The following is a 23,449-nucleotide window of genomic DNA, read 5'->3' on the forward strand; positions in this document are numbered from 1 at the left end:
TTTAGGTGAGCCACCATTTCCCTGAGAAAGTTGTTAATCTGATGGTCTGGATCAGGAATGTACAAAAGAAAGTGGTTCAATGCTGGACCCATTCAAAGTTTGTTCTTTTTTCGTACTATACACTGTTATTTGGACACTAGCTATATTTCCTTTTCTTTTTCTTTTTTGGCCCCTTGTCATATAGAAGTTCAGAAGGGTGTGGGTAGATGGATGAATAGCAAAGAAAAGAGAATTGAGACAATTTTCTAAAAACTATCATTGAAGATTATTATATTTCCCACCTCTAGTCTTCTAATAGGATGGGAAGGAAAGGTTTTACTATGGCTAACAGTTTACACTCACTTGTATTACATATTTGTTGAAGAACATTTGTCTCTTTAGAATAAAGATTCCTTCCAACGAGACATGAGAATGTGTGAGAAAAGAAGTATTTAGAAAGGTTACAAAGGCATTGTCTACATCTAGTGTTTGACTCCAGTGTTTAGGTAACAAGAAGAGCCCCAATCTTTCTTCTTGGTATTTCACTGGATACAGACTTAAGGTGCAAAAAGGAACAATTGGTAAAATATATTAGTAGCAAGTACCAGAAAACACCTCCTTGGTTTTAACGCTTTACTGCCTTTGCAAAGGGGGAAAAAAATCACAAGATACACAGTTTGTAAAGAAGCAGCAAACTGTCTAACAATATCAACAATTGAAATAACCACCAAAAGATAGATGGACTCACAGAAAAGTCTCTGTACAAATGAACAGGGTAAAGTCTCATAGAACAAGCACACACATGTTAAATCAACCAATAGCTTTCTGAAATAAAGAGGGAAGAGATCTGTACCATCAGCTCTTGGGGGACTGGAGACTGAAGGATCAGGAGTTCAAGGTCAGTACTGCATATATGATATCCTGCCCTTAAAAATTTTTTTAAAGAAAAAATGAAGGGGAGAGGAAACGGAAGAAAAAATGTGAGGAAGGACAGGAAAAAGGAGACAGATGAATAAAGGAGAGGAAGGAGGGAAAAAAAGGGGATGATGGAATTTCTACTGAAGAAGCTGATAGATCAGTTTGTAGCACATGTTTTCTGAAGAAAGATTACACTAGTACAATGCTTGCCGAATGTCTCTTGCTCACCAAGAGATGTTTCTGAGTATATGCTTTGTTTATTCCTAAGACAGACTGATAAGGTAATCAGGTATGGTAGCAGACATCTGTGACCTCAACTATTGGAACCTTTAAGGCCAGGAAGTCAAGGTGAGCTTGGCAATGAGACAAAAAAAAAATCTTCATCAGGAAAATCAGGAAGACAGGAAAGACAAGGGGAGAGAAAAAAGGAGAAAGGGTGGCAGGAAGAGGACACTATAGAAAGAAATATTAGTTCCTACTTTACAGATGAGTTATAGCATCCAAAGTTTAAGTCAGTTGTATAACATTACATAGTTAATTAGTCTGCATTAAACCCAGTCTGTACGCATTCCTGGTTTCCAATACAAATGTAATTTTGTTACTTGAGAAGTTCCCGAAATAAAAAAGAAATAAAATAAAAATGGAGAAAGCATAAATTAAAATTTCTCATCATATTTTTATAGGTGAATCTAAGGAAAAGCCAAATGACAAGAACAAATTTTATTTTTATTCTAAAAACAGCAATGATTTGATTTCATTTTATATCAGTTTAAATGGATTTGATTTATCAGCATTTAACACATTTCAGTTTTATCTTCCAAACATTAGAATGAATATACCTAATATGTAGACCACCAGCAGGCTGGAAACTGACAACTATCACTCAGCGATTCTGCAGTACTAGCACCTGAGTATTCTCACCCTAGTTTCTTGCGTCTGTAACAAGCAGTTATCTTTTATGGCAGCATTTCAAATGTTTGAGGATCACTGTGTCCCTCAAAACATCTTTTCTGGGCAATGACTACCACATGTATGTCTTATACAAATGGGAGCACTCTGCTCTGCTCGATATACTAAGCTTCTTATGATGTGGAAGCTCAAAATAAAATCTATCGAAACAGCAGAAACTGAGGTGATTGGCTTTAGTATAAATGCCACAACACTAGCAGATAAGTTGATTATGAAGTTAGATCACTTTTTTTCAGTCTGAGTTATTTCCTTAGTAGTTCTTTCTTGTAGTATTACTGTAAAATCCCCTATACAACCCTCTGTGTCAGGTTATTTTATGTGTTTTAATTTACCATTTGGCCATATAGCAGGTATTTTAAACCTAGACCGAGTCACAAATAAAATAGTTATTCCTTGAATCTGTTTTAACAAGGGTAGCAAAGAAACACATATCTGTCACAAAAACCCTTCCTCAACAGTTTACCAAACTACCCACAAGTACTATTTAAAAATATTACTTTGTTTCTTGTGTATATGTGTGTGTACATGTGCCATGGTGTATGTGTATAGGTTAAAGAACAACTTGCAGGGACTTCTACCATGTGGGTTCTAGGGAGTAAACTCAGGTTATCTGGATTGGCAGCAAAGCAATTTTCCCAGGCTAAACCATCACACTGCCCCCGCTCCACCATGATCCCAATAAACACTCCTGAGACAAGAGTTCAACAGGCCAACTGAACCCTGAATCAAGGGTCTTTAAAATATAGGACAATTAGTGCAATTTCTAATTTTACTGCAGTAAGTAACACATTTTAGATCCACAATGTTACTCTATCCAGGCTAACACCACTATTTAGAAGGGCAAATAAGACATTATTTTTGCCATTTGACAATTTCCCTGTCTAGTTATGAACTTTATCTGAAACCAGATGCCAACGCCTGCCTCATCAGATCAACCGTGAACTGCATTTATTGCTACTTTTTAATTTTGTAGCAGTGTTCCTTTAAGGTCAGAACATAAGAGCATTATACAAGACAGTCTAGCACTGACCAAAACAAAGGAAAACCAACTCCCTGCCTCCCACAAGTCACCCACACCCCTGCAGTGGTGATAGTAACAGGAATTTCTTCTCAGATAAGGAATATGGCTTTAGGTAACTACAAACCTTTATTTCAACACAGTAAGCACAAATAATATACTCCCTTTCCCTTTCCCCTCTAAGATGTTAATAGCAAGAAGGGCATGTTTTCTCCATATTTTAAGTGGTCCTTTCAAAAGCATTCCAAACCAGTTTTCTGGGTTCCTATACATACACTGACAAACTAGAGCTACGAATGATAATTACACCATGGTTATGCAGTTAGATGAAAGACAACAGTAGTTCACACTCAGGTGGGTGGAGAGCAAGAGAAGAAATTAAGGGTTAAAAATCTTTAACAATATTATGATTCTGTACACCGAAGGCCAGAGAATGAAGGAACCAAGTGTCATCTTTGACTACATTTCTGCCTGGGTAATGAATTAAAAGGTGGCATGAAAGTAGGCACTTGACAGCAGGGGAAGATGCTAACTTCAGTTTTAGATCACAGAGATGTCCAAGAGGAGCTGTGATAAGCAGTGGAATTAATGTTTATGTCTAGAACTCAGGAGAATGGTTAAGAATTAGGTATACAGATTTGGAAATCAAAATACAGATAAGAAATATTGAGCAAATGAAAAGGAAAAAGTATTTCACAGCAAGAATTGTAAATGGTGCCAAATTCTGTGAAAAGGCAAGAAAAATCAAGGTGAATTCTGCAGTGTAAATGTTTCACAGGTCACACTAGTTACTTCTGCATCACAGTGACCAAAATACCCGGCAGAAACAATGTAAGGGAGGAAAATCTTGTTTTGGCTCACAGCTTAGTTGATTACAGTACATAATGGGTGTGTCACTATTAGGAGGTGTGGCCTTGTTGGAGGAATTGTGTCACTACGGGTCGGCTTTGGAATTTCAAATGCTCAAGTTAGGCTCAGTGTCTCTCTCTGCTTGTTGCTTGTGGATCTGGATATATTAACTCTCAGTTACTCTCCCGCCCCATGTCTCCTGCATGCCACCATGCTTCCTGCCATGACAATAATGGACTCAAACCTCTGAACTGTTAGCCAGCCCCAATTAAATGCTTTCCTTTAGAGGAGTTGCCATGGTCATAGTGTCTCTTCACCACAATAGAACACTGACTAACACACCTAGCTACATGCATTTGACTCATAAGGGAATACTAAAACCTACCCTGTGGAAGCAAATAGTGCCAGTGAAGACTTTTCAGTAGAAGTGATTTGATTTGTGCTTTAATTCAGAAAGAAGAAAAAAGTTTCAGCTTCATTCAAAATCTAATCATTCTTGTCCAAATCTCATAACACCCCACATTCTTCATTGCACCTCATTTCTCACTGTTCTGCAAGGTAAGTGTTTGAAAGGCTGTTGTCTCCAAGTTCCAAATTAGGATTGGGTCACCCTACTTTAACTCCCCAGCTCATTTTAACTTTTATGATTCCCTCCCTTTTCTATATACATGCACCAAAATCTACCTCGCATACCCCATTTTACTAACTCAGCTCTCTATCTGCAGTTAGACGTTCGTACAGCTCTTATTTGAGGTACTCTGGCCCTTAGAATGATGCACTGGCTCTACAGTGGCTTCCCCTATAATAGTGGGTACCACCTGCCTGATCTGCCTCTACATAAAAGAGGAGCACTTTAAAAGCCATTTCTTTAATTTTTCTCTGTAGTGCCCAAAGTACACTACAAAGGCCAGACAGAGCCAGATCATGTCTTGTTTCACTAAAATACCATAATCCTAAGGCTCCCTCAAGAGATGAACAAATTTAGTTAACAGACAATGAGAGAGAGAGAAAACAATGTCAGGCTGGGACTTGAAAGATGGCTCAGTGGGTAAAAGCACTTGCTGTGCAAGATGGACAGACTGAATTTGGATCCCTAGAATTCAACATAAAAGCTAGTCATGGGAGTGTAAATATCTGTAATCCCCATGGAATTCTGGTAGAGGAAAGAGAATTGCAGAAGGTTGTGGGTCTATACACACACACACACACACACACTAGTGCTAGCATAAAGAAATGAAAAGTTCAAATTTAAGAGGATAAGTCTAGGACAGACAAGCCCTCCCCATCTACCCAAATGACCCTAAGTTTAGGAAAATTTGAATCCTTTATAAAATCAATACGTATTTCTTTAGGGCATGACTTGTTCTTCTGATTTTTCTCCTCACAGCAAGAAGGAATAACTCTGGTACAGTCATTCCATAAGAGAAGCCAAGAAATGATTCAGCTTCCCATGGAAGACTCTCCTCACTCCAGACAAACACAGCACAGTACAGTCATCCTTTCCAGAGTGCAGAAGTACAGCCTGCTCTTTTTATCAAGGTCCAAAACACAAAGCAAAAAGAAAAGTCCTCCATGGGACAAATGACACAAAAACCCACTGTATGACTTTACTGTCAGGTTCATGTTGGCATTCATGCATCCCCCAAACAACAACAACAACAACAACAACAAGATTCTCCACTGGAAATGACCTAAAAGCCTACCCCCATGGACTAGCATTCATACTTCTGAGAGATACTATCAAAGGTGCCAAAGAGGAAAGCAATCAATAAATAGCCTTGCTTAGCTGTGACTCTTATGATCCATAACAATGGCCAACACCTGTCTAACTGGACTTAAGGCCAGCTCAACAAAAAGGAAAGAAAGCATTTCTGGTACTATAAACCTAGTCAACTTACCCAGGGCTACTGAGGACATAGATCTTAGAAGAGAACGTTCTTTTGTCACTTTCTAAATATCCCAACTGCATTGTAAGTACTTATTCTTCTATACTCACATAAGTGTAGCTTTCAGTGGGCATCAAAGAAACTTCTTTTTGCAGCAGATGGAGACCATTACAGGAAGCTGCCATTGGTCAAAATGCAGAGAACTCCAATTGAAACATCTACAAGACAACTGCATGCCCAAGACTCAGGGAACACTATGTAAGAGACTGAGGACCAGAAAGTCTACTGAAAGAGTGTCTTATGACAGGAAGGTGGAACCCATAAAGTATCAAGAACATGTCGTCTAAACAATATTGTGACAATGAAAGCACTCACTGACATGCTAAGGTGGAAGGAAGAAATCTCATGGGACTTCAATCTTAGATGAAGAGCTACAGGCAATTAACAAGTACTTAGAGAAAGCCTAAATAGTTATCAAATACCAGGTGTTTAGCCCTGAAATCATACACATACAAGGATCATTAAGCTGACTCAGCAGGTTGTACTAACAGAATTATGTGTTTATATACATATATAACAACAACAATAATAACAAAAAGAGTCCATGAACTTGTGGGAAGGGGACATAGGAGAGGGCATAGAGAAGAAAGGGATGGGGAAAGGGATATAACTGTTTTCATAATTATATTCAACCAAAATACAATGTTCTGGGAAAATTTCAAGAGGTACAATAGAACTATTTACTTCAGAATAAATCCTAAGAATGTACTTAGGAAGTTGCTATACAAACACATAGGGAAAGAAGGGAAAAGTCAGGTAGGTATGGTAATACATACCTAACTCCCAGCACTTACGGGTAGAGATACAAGGACCACAGGTTAAGGCCAGCCTAAGCTGCATAGAAAACCTGAAGCCAACTTGGGCTATATGAAATCTTGTCTGGGGGGGATCGATCAATCAATCAATCAATCGATCGAGCAATTAATTAAATAAATAATAAAAAGTGGGTAATGACCGTTAAATGAAATGCATTCAAACACTCAACAACACAACAGAGGAAGCACAGGGATGACCCCGCAGCTTAGAGAGTTTGTCAGGCTAGGATGGGGACAAGGTGAATGCTGAAGCCAGACTACCTTGAGTAAATTATGGTTTCTCACCTATAAAATGGGGATAAAAATAATAAAGACAGATGATGAAAGAAGTTGTTATGAGAAACACATGGACTAATATATGTCAAGTATTTAACTCTGTTGTGGTATATTATATTAGTTGCTACATTTTAAATTTGTATTGTTATATTTTTATCTTATCAAAAAGATGTTTTTAAGCCAGCCTACAAGGAGACATGTGTGCTAAAATCAACTAATGATAAATTCCAACAAATTAGAATTGAAAGAATAAAACATCTATAATTGCTGAATCTTGGCTGTCTACTTGACCACATTTTAAATAAATCAAAACTAAGCAAAGATATATTTATTGGTTGGATTATTATTATTATTATTATTATTATTATTATTATTATTATTATTTTTGGAGACAGGGTTTCTCTGTGTATTTTTGCTTGTCCTGGAACTCACACTGTAGACCAGACTGGCCTTGAACTCACAGAGATCAGACTGCCTCTGCTTGCCAAGTGCTGGGATTAAAAGCTTGTGCCACCACACCTGGCTTGTCTGGATAATTTGAGATGGAAGACCCACTCTTAGTCTAGATCATTTGAAGTCAGAAGATCAGCCTCAAATCTGGGTCACACCTTCTGCTGGCAGCCCACACAAGAGGACATGGAAGAAGAAAGTTTTTGGTTTTGCCCATTCATGCTCACTCTCACTGACAAATATATCTATCTTACTATTGAGACATTTCTTCACTGGTAATAGAACCTACTTCTTTAGAATTCCAATGTAGTCTGCAGACTTCTCTAGGATTCCAGAACCAGACTGGGACTGCTGAGCTATCCAGTCTTGTGGACTGAACAACTTCTGGATCCTTGGCCAAGAGATATCCATTGTTGAACTACTTTGGACCACAGCTTGTAAATCACGCTAATAAATTTCGTATGTGTGTGCTTGTGCCTGCTCTGTTCCTTTAGAGAACCCTGACTAATAAACATCTTTGCTGAAATCAGACCATTCCCCTTTCACTAGATATGTTTTAAACCAAGGTACAAGAGAGCAACAGGGGGTGTTTCTTCAGGGCTTGATAGCACAGAACTTTAATCCCAGCACTTGAATAGCAGGTGCAGGTGGATGGATCTCTGTTGAGTTCCAGGCCATCCTGGTCTTCATGGTGAATTCCAGAACAGCTAGGGCTATACAGTAAGACCATGACTCAAAATAAAATAAAAGTAAAAAAAAAAAAATCCCGATTAACTGGAGAAGACAAGTGTTCCAGGGCATACATTTACTAAGATGTATTTTTCTGTGAAATTAGGACAAAACTAAAAGCACTGATGAAAGAATTAAGCTTTAAGAAAAAAAAAAGCTTTTTCATCCAAGGCAAAGGGAAAGAAGAAATGATATTTATAGTTTTTTTCCTGGCCAATCTCCAAGTGCCTAATTTGGAATGAACTTAAAATGTCCCTGCAACAACCCCTACCCAGAAGACTAAATATCAGTGTGGCCCACTGGGGTAAAGGACATTTGGCTCTAAAGAGGCTGAGTCTGGGAGAGAAGCCTATCACTGTAAGTATGTTTCTGGCCTGTCCCCTCTCCTCTACTTCCAAGTCTTCTAAACTGCAGTCATACAGACCAACCTGCTCTTATACCAGACTTTATATCTGGATGCCACCCACATGCCTGTAATGCAGCCATATTTTCCCCATGTATGTAAAAGTGACGCATTTAAGTATCCTTTAAAGTACATCCCATCCATAATGCATCCAATCAAACACCTAAGGTGAAAAAACATGGTTAGTTCTTCCTCTAACTGTTAAATTTGTACAGCACATGTCCTAGTTTTGTTTCTGTTGCAGCGATAAATTATCCTGACAAAAAGCAACTCAGGAGAAAAGGGGTTTACTGCAACTTACAATTCTAGGCTACAGTCTGTTATTACAGAGAAAACAAGAGGGACACATCAGCTAGCCATATTGCATCCACAGTCAAGAACAAACAGAAATAAATACATACATGCCCGCTTGCTTACATTCTTGTGCTCACTTTCATTTCTCCACTCACAGGTCAGAGGCCCATGCATAGGAATGGTGCACTGGGTGCATAGTGAACTGGGTCTTCCCTACACTAATTCACTTAATTATTAACACCATCCACCACAGATGTGTCCACAGGCCAGCCCAAGACAGATTCCTCATGAGACAAGCTCTCTTCCCAAATGACACTATGTTTTGTCAAGTTAACAATTAAAGCTTCCATCAAAGCACCTATCCATCTATCATCAAAGTTGCATGAGTCTATTTTGCAAGTCTCATCAAATGATACACCATTTACTTGAATTTCTTAGCATTCAACAAATGGTTCCTGCATAGGTAAATATAGTGGTGGCCCCCTTTTGTCTATGATGGGTATGCTTCAATATCGCCACTGAATGACTGAAACCACAGGTAGTCAGTCCCAAATGCTATATTTTCCTATCTGTCTTTTAGTGTCACTGCATGTTACCAGTTAGTCTGTTTACTCTGGGGTCATTACAAGTAAATTATTGGTTGCTCAAACACAGGCCCTGGAAGACCATGTAGTTTATCAGATAACACAGGTGGCTACTATGTGAATCATGGGTGAGTAGCCTATAGCATGGATATATAAAACAAGGATAATTCACATTTTGTGTGGGAAGAAGCAAGATGGCATGAAAATTTATCAAACTCCTTTTATTGGTACACAAATTTAAAACTTACAAGGTGTTGATTTCTTGAATTTGCCATTTAAAAATTTCAGACCAAGTTGAATAAGGGATAATTGTAGCCATAGGAAGTGAAACACACACACACACACACACACACACACACACACACTCACTCACTCACTCTCCCTACCCCGTGTGTGTGTGTGTGTGTGTGTGTGTGTGTGTGTGTGTGTGTGTGTGTGTGTGTGTGTGTGTGTGTGGCCTCTGTTCGCCTGGAGAGGATCTTTCAGGTAGGAGTCCTACTCTTAGGAATAGATCAAACTGTACAGGTAGGTAGTCTAGGTTCAAAGCTTTAAAAAAATGTATTGCTGCCTACATATGTATATGTGTGCATGTGTGTGGGTGTGCACGTTCAACTTTGTGGAGCTGATTCTTTTTTTCCCCCTTCATGTGAGTTCTGAGAATCAGAATCAGACTGCCAGGTTTGGACAACAAGTACCTTTGCTCATTGAGCCATCTCATCAATCCCAGAGCCATTTATTTAAAAAAAAATATTTCATGGATTTCACACAGGGAGAGAGGCACTAAGAAAAGGGGTATCTACTTGGCTACTGTAATAGCATTAGTACTTAGACCTTACTGATAAATTATTCTAAAAGAAATTAATCAGCACACAGAATAAACTCTCTGCCTATTCTGGGAACATCCCTTTTCCCCCAGTGAAAAATGGAGCCATTTATGCAGATAACCTATGCCACTTGGGAAGTTGAGGAAGGAGGGTTACCTCAAGTTTCAGGTCAGTTGTGCTACCAAGTGAGCTCTCTGTACCTCTGAACTCCTAACATAGTATGGACTATGTCATATGTAAGGTTTCTGTTCTGTCCTTCCAACTTGGCATCTGTAAGACCATAATTAACATCTTTCTTCTGCCTCCCCTGTGAGGATATTATAATAAAACACTACTTGTATTAAAAAATATAGGGTTACTTACTTGACTTATTGTTTTTATGTTTCAAATGAGTGACATTTTTTTATTTTCCTTTCAGGTTTTAATGCTTAATCCTGGTTTTTAATGCTTAATGGCTTTGTGCCTCCAGGCTTTATGATAAATCTTAAACATCTTTGAGCTATTCTGTTTTATTACAAAGGCAATTATTTAAAAGCTACACAAACAGAAAGGTAGCCAGCTTTCTTGGTTCAATATAAATATTCAAAGTAAGAGGTTACCAACAAGGAGCATTCCACTCTTTTCCTGGTTTTTAAATTTTTAGATGTATTTATTTTATATGTGTGAGTGTTTTATCTGAATGTGTAAACGTGCAGCATGTACATGCCTGCTTGCCCAAGGAGTTCAGAAGAGAGTGCCAAAATCTCTGGAAATGGAGATACAGATGGTTGTGAGCAATCATGTGGGTGCTAGGAACCCAACCCAGGAGCTCTGCAAGAGCAACCAGTGCTCTAAACCAATGAGCCATCTCACCAGCACCCAATCTGTTTCAGCATCCACCCCTGCCAAGGTATTAATACTGCACCCCAACTAACAGAACTTAAAGTTTTGTTTTTCTATGAAACTAGCAATTAAGATTTTAAAATAAACGGATACAGTAAATATATTTTTAACATATAGAGTTCAAAGAAGCAATACAGAAAACCATTAACTAACTAGACCTTTGCCTTGCTAGGATTTTCTGTATTCCTTTTTCTTTTAAGATACTCAACCACACACCAACTATTGTAAATGTGTGCTGCAAGAGAAGGGAGACAGAATGTAGGGATACAATGGATTAAAAGGGAATAATGGTATTAGAAGGGTTTAAAGAGGGTAGGGTAGGTGAGGAATATGGGAAGGAACAACTAACACAAACATTTTTAAAAGTCATATGGAAACTTATTACTGTAGAAGCTTCCTAAAAATACGCATATATAAGGAGTTGAAGGAGCTGGAGAGATGATTCAGCAGTAAGAGCACTGGCTGCTCTTCCAGAGAATCCAGCTTCATTTCCCAGCACCCACAAGGCCGCTCATCACCATCTGCAACTACTTCTCAGTTAGTTCAGTCTTGAGACCAGCACATAATCAAAAGGTAAACTGGCATAAATGACTCTTTCATACAAGTCCCTGCACTGCTAGTACTATTAACACTCGTAACAGTCAACGATAACCTTGATAATCTAACATCAAGAAGATGAGGGAGAGGAGGAAAGTAAGGACTGCTCTGATTTACATTATTTGACTATTGATGAGGAATTAAGATAATCAAAAGTGGGAAACATTTAGAGCCTTCTTGAGGAATGGCCATTCACAGATTGCTGAGAGCACAGGAGATTTATTACAACACCAAGAGGGCAGTGCTGGGGTGGGAAAGCTCAGGGTTCATCAGTTCTTGGGATTGTGGTAAAATCAAGACTTTCAATTTTACATTGTCCAAACCTGGATTTACTTCCTTTCCTTTTTCTCTACTACTTCTAACAATCATCCTCAAAGCATTTGTTGACTTGTGTCAATAAATGCCATGAAATTAGAAAAAAAAAAGGAAGAAGAAGATGAAGGAGATGGTTTAGCTGATAAAGTGCTGCTGTGCAAGCATGAGAATCTGAGTTTGGATCCCTAACATCCATGCACAAGCCAGGTATAGAGGTGAACATTGTGTCTGTTCCCTGAGGTGACAAACTGTATGAACCTGTAAGACTGACAGAGAGCTTGCTGAGCCCCCAGGTTAAACAATCCAGATCACTCCTTGGCAGTTCCCAACTTACACCTGAGGGATGTAGTCAGCCTCGGATACTTCACAGTAACGTAAATTCAGTTAGCTTCCTCTTTTCCATCCTCACACTAATTTCTCCCTTATTCTGTTTTCTTTCTTTCTTTCTTTCTTTCTTTTTTTTTTTTTTTTTTTGCTCCTTTCCTTTCTAGTCCCCCAGGCTCCAGCTAACTAATCTAAAAGAACTTAAAAAGAAGAATCAAGGTAGCTTTTTACATCAGTTTCTGCAGAGAGTGGTATCAAATAACCAGTAGGGAAGAGTTCAGGGCTAAAAGCAAGACTAGCTCAGCTGAGCTTGGTAATGCAAATCTCTAATTCCAGTACAGGCAGGAGAATCCAAAGCTCATTATCATTCTCAGCTACAAACTGTTGTAATTTTTTTTAATTTTTATTTTTGGTTTTACGAGACAGGGTTTCTCTGTATTGTTTTGGAGGCTATCGGTCTAGCCCGGCCTCGAACTCACAGAGATCCGCCTGCCTCTGCCTCCCGAGTGCTGGGATTAAAGGTGTGCGCCACCACCGCCCGGCTCAGACTGTTGTAATTTAAGAAAAATAGCAAGCAAGAGAAAGAGGCTATGAGACAGGGTTCCTGTGTGTGTGTGTGTGTGTGTGTGTGTGTGTGTGTGTGTGTGTGTGTGTGTGTGTGTGTGTGTGTGTGTGTGTGTGTGTGTGTGTGTGTGTGTGTGTGTGTGTGTGTGGTTATTAGGGAACCTAATAACCTTCCTTCCTCCCTCCCTCCCTCCCTTTCTTTTTTGGACATAGTCTTTGTAGCCCTAGCTGGACTAGGTTTCACTAAGTAGAACAAGTTGGCCTCAAAGTCACAGATATGCCTGCACCTGCCTCTGCACCTTGGCTACTGGGATTAAAGGTGTGTCCCACCACACCTCAACAATGGCAAGCATCTCTGGGGACTTCACAAGAGCCTAAAGGGTTGTGGGAGAGGGGTAAAGGGTGGGTCAGAGACAAAAATCTGTAGGTCACAGTCTTAATTAGAACATACATGCATTCCACCACTGAAGGGTAATACTTTTAATGGGTTCAGCTGCAGCAGCAATTGTAAAAGCGCCAAGCAAATAGTTCATCCCTTGACTCCAAGAAGAAAGCACAGTCTCAAAGAAGAAAATCAATTCACTCGGCTTGATGTGAAGCAGACACAGCACCAGGTTTCAGCACTAATGAGAGGATGGCCAGAGCTCCAATACCCATTTCCATCATTCTATTATGGAAATCTAATGACTCCTAAGAAGGAACACAGCCTATTGTGTTGTGCACATAGGCATTATGGACAGGAACTGCTCCATGGCAAAAATAAAACAAAAAAGAAATACATTATACACATCATGTTCTAAAATTGTAATGAAAACGTTGACTCCCTATTCCAAGAAAAGCAGTGTTGCCAACAGGGAAAATCCTGGTTGAAATATTTCCACAGAATTCCACTTAATGTCTGACAGGGTAATTCATGAAGTAGGAGGGGCACGGTAGAGCAAGACCTAAACAAAAGACAATTCAGGTTCACCTGGCCCATATGTCCATGCCTCATTCATTTGTTTCTCCCAGCAAACCTTCTTGAGTGACAGTCCTAATCTTACTTTCCCCATTTTTGGCAGAATCTGCCAAACGTTCAGGACAGGAAACAGGAGAGATCTGTAAAGGGTAAATATATATGGTAACTACACAACAGCACCATCCCTTAAATGAAGGGACATACTCCAACATTGCAATTGCTGTTGTAATTTCATTCTAAGTGTCTAAAGTGAAGGACTCAGAACAGACATATATATGGTTTCTCTCTTCCCAACTGCCAATGTGATGCTCTAGGGCTTTCCATAATCTCTGGCCTTGCAAGGGAATTGTAAGAAGAAAATACCCATAAGGTCTTTAGAATAAATTTTTGCCTTCAAGTAAAGACTGCATACTGCATGGGTTCTGGAGCTTTTCATCATACACACCATGGTCCAAGCTCCAAGGGCCAGGAGTCATCTAGTGACCTGTTTCATCAGCCAAGAGAGACCAAAGCCAACTCTCTCATATCTAAACCCTTTTCTTAAAAAGACATTGGCCTTTAGATGGTTCAGGAGAAAAATGAAATACAGTAGAGGAATGATCGTTAATAAGCAAATTAATGATGTCAAAACAGAACCGACCAAGTTGAGAGAGACAAATCATTAGGTAAAGTGCTTTACATCAAGATGTGAGTCTGCTTTCCTAGAACCCATGTTTGCTTGGAGACAGAGACAGATAGACACAGACACACAGACACACACACACACACACACACACACACACACACACACACAGAGAGAGAGAGAGAGAGACAGAGACAGAGAGACAGAGACAGAGAGAGACAGACAGAGACAGAGAGAGTGGTGTGTATCTGTGTGTTGGGGAGCTCATGTTTTATTTAAAAACAAACAAAAAACCCAGCTGTGCACACACTTTTATATCAGGACTGGAGAGGTGGAGAAAGGCATATTCCTACAGTTTGCTTGTCAGCCAGCATTGCCTACTTGATAAGTTCCAAACCACTGAGGGTCCCTGTCTCAAAAAAAAAAAAAAAAGTGGATGAGGTCTGAGTAATGATATCTGAGATAAACTTCTACCCTTAACATGTATATGCACATATACTTACAAACACATACAAAGAAATAGCACTGGCAAAGCACATTTTTCAGAAGTTATTATTTTCATAGCAGCACAAGAAAACAGGTATTGGAAAAGAGATTCTGTCCAGGTCTACCAGAAAATATACTGAGTGACAGAAATAGAAAGCAGAGGCTGTTTCTTTTCTCACAGTCAGAAAACATCAGTAAGCAAATCAGATTGCTATGTGACTCATGAAGGCTGCTCATTTGGAACCAATGGTGCCTTCAAGGTAGATAGCTATTTTTGTTAGATTTCAAGGATGGCAACTATAACAAGCATATGTAAAAAGAAAGACACATACATATGGATGGAATTTCAAATGTATCTAAATCACTCCACAGTGTGATTTGCACAAGGTTCATCCACAAGTCTCCAAGAACCTGTTATCAAATGGAAATTCCATAAAAAGAAGTATTCTAAAGCCATAGTGCAGCAGATGCAAAGATAAAAGGGATTAAGAGTACCTATCTAGCTATATCCATCCCATAATTTCTCCCCATGCTTCTTACTTTCCTACTTAAAATTCTTAAACCTGGGGTTCCTACTAGATCAATTATTTGCAAACTTGCTTATTTCTGCAGTTTAGGTGATTTCAGGATCATTGCAGGGCCAACTACATTTGGCAGGCAGGCAGGCAAAGTGCATCAAAAGACTCTTGAATCTACATTCTTTCCAATAGAATTCCAGTATCCCTTGCACTATATGCATATTATTCAAGAAACATCCTTACACTTCAAATGAACACATTTGTTTGGTGTTCACCATTGGTATCTGATATGACATGTTACACACAATGTGCAGCATATGATTACTTGCTTTGACTAGATTATGTGAGCACTAAAGGCAGAAGCAATAACTTTCTAAAGCTGATGTATCTGATGTAATATGTTGACTAAAAAAAAAAGTGCTCCTCTTACTAAGAAATAAATGAAATCAACCTATAGGCAGCCTCAGAGACTAAACATTTGAAATCAATACCCCTAAAACAATTCCATCTACATAGAAACATTTAACCTTTCAATGACCAACAAGGCGTGGTAGAATATTATTTTAAGGTGTGTTACTTTTGGTTATGCTGCATTTGTTTAACTCTGTGAAGCTGTGTTACTGTGCCTGTCTAAAACACCTGGTGGTCCCAAAAAAGAGCTGAATGGCCAACATCGAGGCAGGAACAAGGATAGGCAGGGCTGGAAGGCAGAGAGTATAAACAGAAGGAGGAACAAGAGAACAAGGACAGGAAAACATCAGAGAGCAGCAGGCCAGACATCAGCCAGCCACAGAGTAAGAAGGAAAGAAAGATATACAAAAGAAAGAATAATACAAGTTCAGAGAGAAAAGGTAGATGGGTTAATTTAGATGAAGAAAAGTTGTTGAAAACAAACCAAGATAAGGCCGGGAGTTTATAAATAATAACAAGCTTCCATGTGTGACTTATTTGAGAGCTGGGTGGTTGACTCCTCAAAAAGTCAAAGTAAAAGAGCAAAAACATTTCTAACAATAATTAGGCATCTTCTTCAAATATATAATACCAAATGTAAGAAATCTCAGCTTAGTAAATATTATTTTTTAATTTTTCTAACAGAGAAGCTTTCTCATTTAAGAGGCAAAACAAAAAAGTTCTAAGTCATGTTACATCAATAAGTTTAACAGTAACTTAAGACTGGAAGCTGTTTTCCTAAGATTGTCTCATGATGGCTCTTGCAAGTTTACTAACAAAAATAATGTTTATACCAAAGACTGTACTTCTAGCATATATCACATAAAAATAAATCACCAGTCTTTAAAAGTAAATGTCCTTAGAGGGCAGAATTCAATGTTGAAAGGAAACCGAGCCTTTTCATACATAAGCAAAGTCACTCAGATAAACAGAACTGTGATTAAATCCTGAGTTAACTGGGCCCCGTTTATTTTTCCTTATGATTAACTACTAGTCTTTGCTGTCAATTTAATTAAGAAAAGATGAACAAAGGAAACAGAGATTGTGTGACATGAACAGAGAGTGATAATATTTACATCTTGTTCTTTTGTCTTAAGAGGAAGGCAATGTGAGGATTAAATGCAACTCTTTGGAAACACCTGGATTTCTGAGTTCCAGGTCAGACCCAGCAGTACACCAAGTCCTAGGCCAGCCATAGGTACATAGTAAAACCTTGTTTCAAAACCTAAACAAAGCACTGGATTGTCACATAACTGAAGACCCCAAATCAAAAACACTTGGAAAACACTTAAGGAAAAAGTGACCAGTTTAATATTTGGTTGCTAACCAAGTCTGATCTTTATAAATCCATCGTGATTGTCCTTTGGTACACATATGAGAAAATGAGGACCTGGAAATCAAATCAGTCAAGGTCATTTGAAAATGTATAACCATATCACTATGTCCTATCCTTATACATGTTATCGCTGCACATGTGCATATCTACACAAAAGCAAGAGTTTTACTATCATGGTTTTACAGTCTGAAATCTTCCTGAGGCCTGTCTTTTCTGCAACTACACTGAAAATCTGCAGAAACAGCGACTAAAAAGTTTTCCTGGAAAATTTCCAGGTTAGGACTTAGAGAAAATTGCCCCAAAAGTCAGGGTTAAACTTCCCTGTGGCTGATGCTGGCTCTAGTATTGTACCCAAAAGGAATAATTAAGGAGGAGGAAATTGGTTTTCTTAAATGTCAAATGTGTGTAGAGAAAATTTATTGGCAACCCATAAAGAGGCCAATTTTGCCTTCTTCTGGGGGGACAAAAAGACCACAAACTGTGTGTGTGTGTGTGTGTGTGTGTGTGTGTGTGTGTGTGTGTGTGTGTGTGTGAGAGAGAGAGAGAGAGAGAGAGAGAGAGAGAGAGAGAGAGAGAGAGAGAGAGAGAGAGAGAGAGAGAGAGAGAGAGAGACAGAGAGACAGAGAGAGAGAGACAGAGAGAGAGAGACAGAGAGAGGACATGTTCTTCAAAGGTCCTTCTTAAAAACTGAAAACTCTACTGAGTGGCATGTTGGAAACCTATCTTGAAAGTGTTACTAGCCTTCCAGCTAAGTCACCAAGTAAGTTCCACTTGCAACTGAGCATCAAGGCTGGGAAGAGCCAACAAGAAGCAGACATGTTTTTAATTCAACTCCTGGACATGTGGAAACAAAAGCTTACCCTTCAACATGAAGACAAAACACGTGTTCCCATTAAAAATGATAAAAGGACGAAGAACTCAAGATGATGTTAATAGGAGGCAATCCAAGACCAAGACTGCAGTGATCATAGCTTTGAACACTATAGTTAATATTGTAAAAATAACTAAGAATAGAAATTCAGTTAAGCTTCTGTCTAGGTGAGTAACTACAAAAAAGGAGTTCTGACTGAAAATGCTTTCTTGATTTGGGAAATATGTTAAATGAAGGTAAGCTAATCTTCAACATACGGGATTTTATAGCTGTCCTTGGATGTATTTGCTCTACAGTGTCTGGCTGCTAGGTCCACGGGCATCCTGACAAGATACACTGGATTTCAGGATTAACTGTTCCACATGGTTAATAAGCTTATGCAATGAGCATTTGGTAAAGGAATTATTTCAGAGAGCCCTCAATGACCAGATACTGCAGTGAAGCAAGCTCTTTCTGAATGGACTGGGCCATACCTTACAGATAAAAGATCACTGTTACACAAGGAGATTTTAGATTACAGCAGAGGGAATGGGAAACCTGAACTGAAATGTTTCCCTAAATCCAGTGGATCATACTCTCAAGGTAAATGGTCCCCAGGCTTCTGTTTCTCCAAGTACAAAACACAATACCATCTCTCCTGCTTCCCATTTGGCGTGCGGAAGTACACCTTTTCATACCACTTCTTATGAAGGGAAAATAGGTAAGTCTAGGAAAGGACTAGGGTAAATACCATCTTGATGTTGTTTAGACACAGCTAAATAAATTTAATAATAACCACACAAGATTTTTTTAAAAATCGAATCAACTTTGATCCTAAAACAGAAAGAGAAATTTCTCCTACTATGATAGAAAGCATGAAGAGTTAATGCAGTGGCTTCGAACCGGAGTATGTAATAACGCTCCATTTAAGGACACTTGTTTAAAAACGGAAAACTCACCCTAAACCAAGTGACTATCCTCAGGGTGACTCTTCAGGAAAAGAACAGCAGTATAACAGGAACATTAAACAGCACAAGCTTGGGTTACAACCCAGATGACAGTTTAATTAGTGGTGAAACGAGGCATTTAATTACCCTAGATCACTTCTATAAAGTGAAGATGGTCCATAATCTTTAAGGTCCTTTCAAATTTCCAATGTCTCAGAAATAAACCAAGTTTCACATCTCCCAACTTAAATTACTGTATGATGCTGTTCCCGAGCATGTATTATATAAGTTGAGTAGGTAGAAACAGAGTCTCAACCCTTGTCTACTCCTTAATAGTACTGTTCAACTGGGGCTGTACTTGTATGCCCAACATTTCTGTGTAACCATCCCCCACCCCAAGGGCAAAAAGGCCACAGAAGACAATCGAGAGACCCTGAAATTAGACAAGTATGTAAAAGGAAGCCATGTTTAATACTGAATTCCAATTACTAATAAAACTTTGGCAATACTTAACAATCACAATCATAAAGTGCTTTATGTGAGTGACCATTATGAGTAGTACATTAACTGCTTTGCCTCCTGGATTGTGAACAATTTTCAACATAGAGATGTTGAGAACTTTGTGGCATTTAACATACAAGTTTTTTCCTGAGACTACAAGAAAACATCAAATTTAGTATTGCCTAATTACTGTATGTACCACAATCTTAAAGCACTTATTTGCTAAAGTCCAACTTCTAGCACATGTAAGTAGTCCTTGAGTAAGAAATACAGACAGCTTGGTTGTCACATCAAGCGTCAGATCACAGGACTAAGAAACTAGGAAATCAACCATAGGTTTTTCTTCAAAGGGATTCTGCATTTATACTTATTAGTAAACTACCACAAATTTCCTATCATTCTAGTCTTACAGGTCATCAGACAAATGCTTTTGTTCTGCTTTCTATTTGGTAGAGAATGAGTAAATGAAGCAATAATTCAATGAAGCAATGACTGGCCTATTCCCAAAGTTAAAACAAAGCCTGGGTATGTGTCAGAAAGTTTGGATTAAATAACATTAAACAAATGCTACTCCACCCCCAACTACAATCACAAACTCAGTCAACCCTTTCCTAAATACAGACACTAGAATGTTAAGGCTAAGATGATGAACAAAGATGAAAAAATTGAATTACACAGCGGCTAAGCCAAAAATCTAGCTCAGACAGAACTGAGCCCTCTAACCCAATTTACAGTGTAGTAATTAGAGGTTATATAAGAGAACAATTTTGTTGTTGTTGTTGTTTGGTTAAGACCAAATCTTGATATTCACAGCCCGGGCTGGCCTTGAATTCATGGCAATTCTCCTGCCTCAGCTTCCCAAGTACTGGGATTACATGGGTGTAGCACCATGCCCAACTTAACGTTTTTTTAAAGAGAAAATCGAGAAGAGAGAAAGGAATGGAAAAAACAAAGAAATCTGCTTGTTTGCTTGCTCAACTTTCACTGGTACAGAGTATTCTTTTTGCCAGAAGTTTACACACTACTTGCCAATAGTCTACTACTGATTTTGTATAGTCCCTGAAAAAAAATCTAAGCAGATTTTATATTTTTTAATGACTGGAAAATTTAAAGCAAAATTATTTGATGCTTTGAACATCATATGGAATTCAAAATGCAGTGCCTAAAACAAGGGCTCACGGAGGCTCAGAAACATTTCACCTATTGTTGTTTTCCCACTGTGACAGCAAAGGTGACAAGCTAGGGCAAAGACTGTATGCATGCATGTCTGTCTGTCTGTCTGTATGTATGTATGTATGTATGTATGTATGTATGTCTCACAGAGACAAAAACTTTTCTACAGATCTCTGTTCTCAGACACAGTGAAACTATAGTTAATGGATAAAAAGAGAAGAATTAAATTGGAAAAGAAAGTGAGACACAGGAAACGTTGAAGTTTGTGTGTATGGGTTTTCCTTTCAGTTCATAGCAGAGAGAACAAACAAGAATGGGCACAACACCAAAGGGAGAGGTGAGTGGTGGTCAGACTTTAATCATTTTAGTAATGCTGCTAACACAAAACTTCTTTTACACCTGAAACATTTTCAAGAACTGAAAATTGCATTGGTATATTTTCTGTACCAGGTAGAAGAGGACACAAAGTGTAAGTAAGAGATTCCCTAAATCCTAAATTAGGAGAACAGCCCCAGATTCCACCTGCTTCCGATGCCAGTCACATGATTCTTTTAGGTTTCTATTCTTTTTCATGAAAATGAGGTATGCTGAGCAACCAGGAGTGTTCTTTCTTTCAACTCCTAAAACAACAGGAGGAAACAAGAAGAAAAGATCTGGGAAAGGACAAAACAAACAAAACTGGAGGCATCTGAATTCAAGAACCTGAGCTTGTTCCTTCCCTTTTTGAGGAGTTTCTGCAACAAAGACACATGTACCCACAAATCTTATATTCTTGCCAATTTCTCTGGAGGCAAAAGCAACATTTATCTGAAAAAAGCTTTCTATACAAGTAAACACCCAGGCACTAGCTGTGAATGTTATCTGCAACAGGGGTGGGCTAGGACAGCCAGCACCTTCTTACCACTATGCTCCAATAAAATGAGGCTTAGTTATTATCTCATAACATCAAGTAGTTTGGGACGGTACAGTTCTGTTTACCTACTGTGGTAATTTTAATGAAAAATGCCATTCTGGCCTTTGAAAAGCAAAAATAATACACTGTCATGTCTGCCAAGGAACACTGACTTTCTAAAGGCAGTGTATGTGAGCACATTAACTTGTTGGTCAGCTTTCTAAAAAGTCTTCTCAGCCAGTTTTCTTGATCTGAAAGTTATTACCTTTAAACCAGAAGAAAATGTTTTAAAAACCTACAGAGGGAGCTGAAGAGATGTCTCAGTGGTTAGGAGCATATGCTGCTCTTCCAGAAGAACCAAGTCCCATTCACACCACCCAGATCACTCTAGCTCCAAGGGATCCCACACATTCTTCTGGCCTCCAGGGGTACTGGTACTTGTACTCCCGCCCCCCCTCCATAATTAAAGTAATAATTTTTTAAACTCTGAATATTAAATTTGGAATGACTATATGGCCTAAACATTCCAGTGCTAGGGACACAAAACATGTCTACATAATGTGTCTGTGTGTATCCACAGAAGCCCCATGATTTCTAACAGCCTCAAACATAAAGCATTCCAAAATACAGACCTTATTTACAATGGTTTTTCTTTACAATGAAGTGCTATCTGGCAACAATCAATGATGCAACAAAATACTATGCTAAGTCAGTAAAAAGTCAGCCAGCATGAGCACATGCTCTGTAACTCCACATATATGAAGTTCAAGAAAAGCCAAATGTCTAGAAAGAGAAATTAGATTCCTGACTGCCAGCAGGTTAGTGGAATGAAGAAAGGCAGGGCAGATTGCTAGTGGGCATTGGGTTTTTGAGATGATATTGTCACAAGAACATAAACAGTCCGGCTGGATAGAAGGCTCAGTGGTTAAAAGCCCTGAGTGCTCTTCTGGTGCCCTCTCTTCCAGGCTTTCTGACAACTGCACACAGGAGGTACACAGCCAGACATGCGAGCAAAACACACACACACACACACACACACACACACACACACACACACACACACACACACACACGAATAAATCTCAAAAATTAAAATATAGGCAGTGGCGGTTATATAATTTTATAAATATAAAGAGCTACCAAGCATATTTCATTTGAATTGTGGTTCTGCTATGTATGAATCCTCATGAGGCTGCTAAGGAAATATTTACTCAGCCTTTTTTTTTTTTTTGCTAATAATGATATCCTTCATATTTTATACACTTTAATGCTGACCTTCCCAATGAAGACATAAAGAACAAGTCATGTTCAATAAGGTGCATGGATGCCCCTTGGTGTAAATTCTTGTTGTCACTGTAAATTTGTTGACCAGTTTCAAAGTCTTGTGCTCACAGGAAAAATGTTTTTACTGTAATCTCCAAAGGATTCGTGTAGGAGAGAAGATTTCAAAGCTTTGATGACACCAACACAAGTTTAACAAAAACATATACTCTTTGTTTCAAAAGCAGGACAAGAAAGGGTAAAAAACACTGATCTACCTCATCCTATCACAAAACCTAAGGCCGTCGATCATACAAGCAGGTCAAGCTGAAATACTGTCCATACATAGGTCTGCAGATGCCACTTACCGCCTGGGGCCCAGGGCCTTGTTTCATTTTGGGTGTGGTAGTTCCATTTCCTAGAGCCTCCTCCTCAGAAGGAGCTCTGGTCTTACTCAGAAAATCCACTTCATCTTCAGCCTTAGTGTCTGGCATTTCTGAAGAAAATATGGGTTATTCAGAGAGAGAGAGTACATTTGATTTAAAAAAAAAAAAAAGAGGTTCCTAGGTGCTTTAGTATTTACACAACAAACTCCAGGTTTCATCTCTTTTGTTTGTTTTTCCATGCAATGGCAGGAGCTGGTGCCATTTATGACCCCATGCTGAGCTCCTACCTATCACATGGTTCTGTGACTAGTTCCCAGTCTCTAAATGAGCTTAG

General features: G+C 38.8%; 1 protein-coding gene across 8 annotated transcripts in view; it reads right to left on the reverse strand.

The window, feature by feature from the left end:
• Akap13 (A-kinase anchoring protein 13) overlaps window positions 1-23,449 on the reverse strand; it is a 300,754-nt gene that overhangs the window by 112,665 nt on the left and 164,640 nt on the right. For all 8 annotated transcript variants that reach the window (XM_040730180.1, XM_040730175.1, XM_040730179.1 and 5 more), the window contains one exon: window positions 23,098-23,225. In XM_040730180.1, the coding sequence (XP_040586114.1) occupies window positions 23,098-23,225 (128 nt within the window). The remainder of the gene's footprint in view (window positions 1-23,097; window positions 23,226-23,449) is intronic.

This window comes from Mesocricetus auratus, unplaced genomic scaffold, assembly GCF_017639785.1.
Source record: "Mesocricetus auratus isolate SY011 unplaced genomic scaffold, BCM_Maur_2.0 Super-Scaffold_4256, whole genome shotgun sequence".
NCBI classification, from domain to species: Eukaryota; Metazoa; Chordata; class Mammalia; order Rodentia; family Cricetidae; genus Mesocricetus; species Mesocricetus auratus.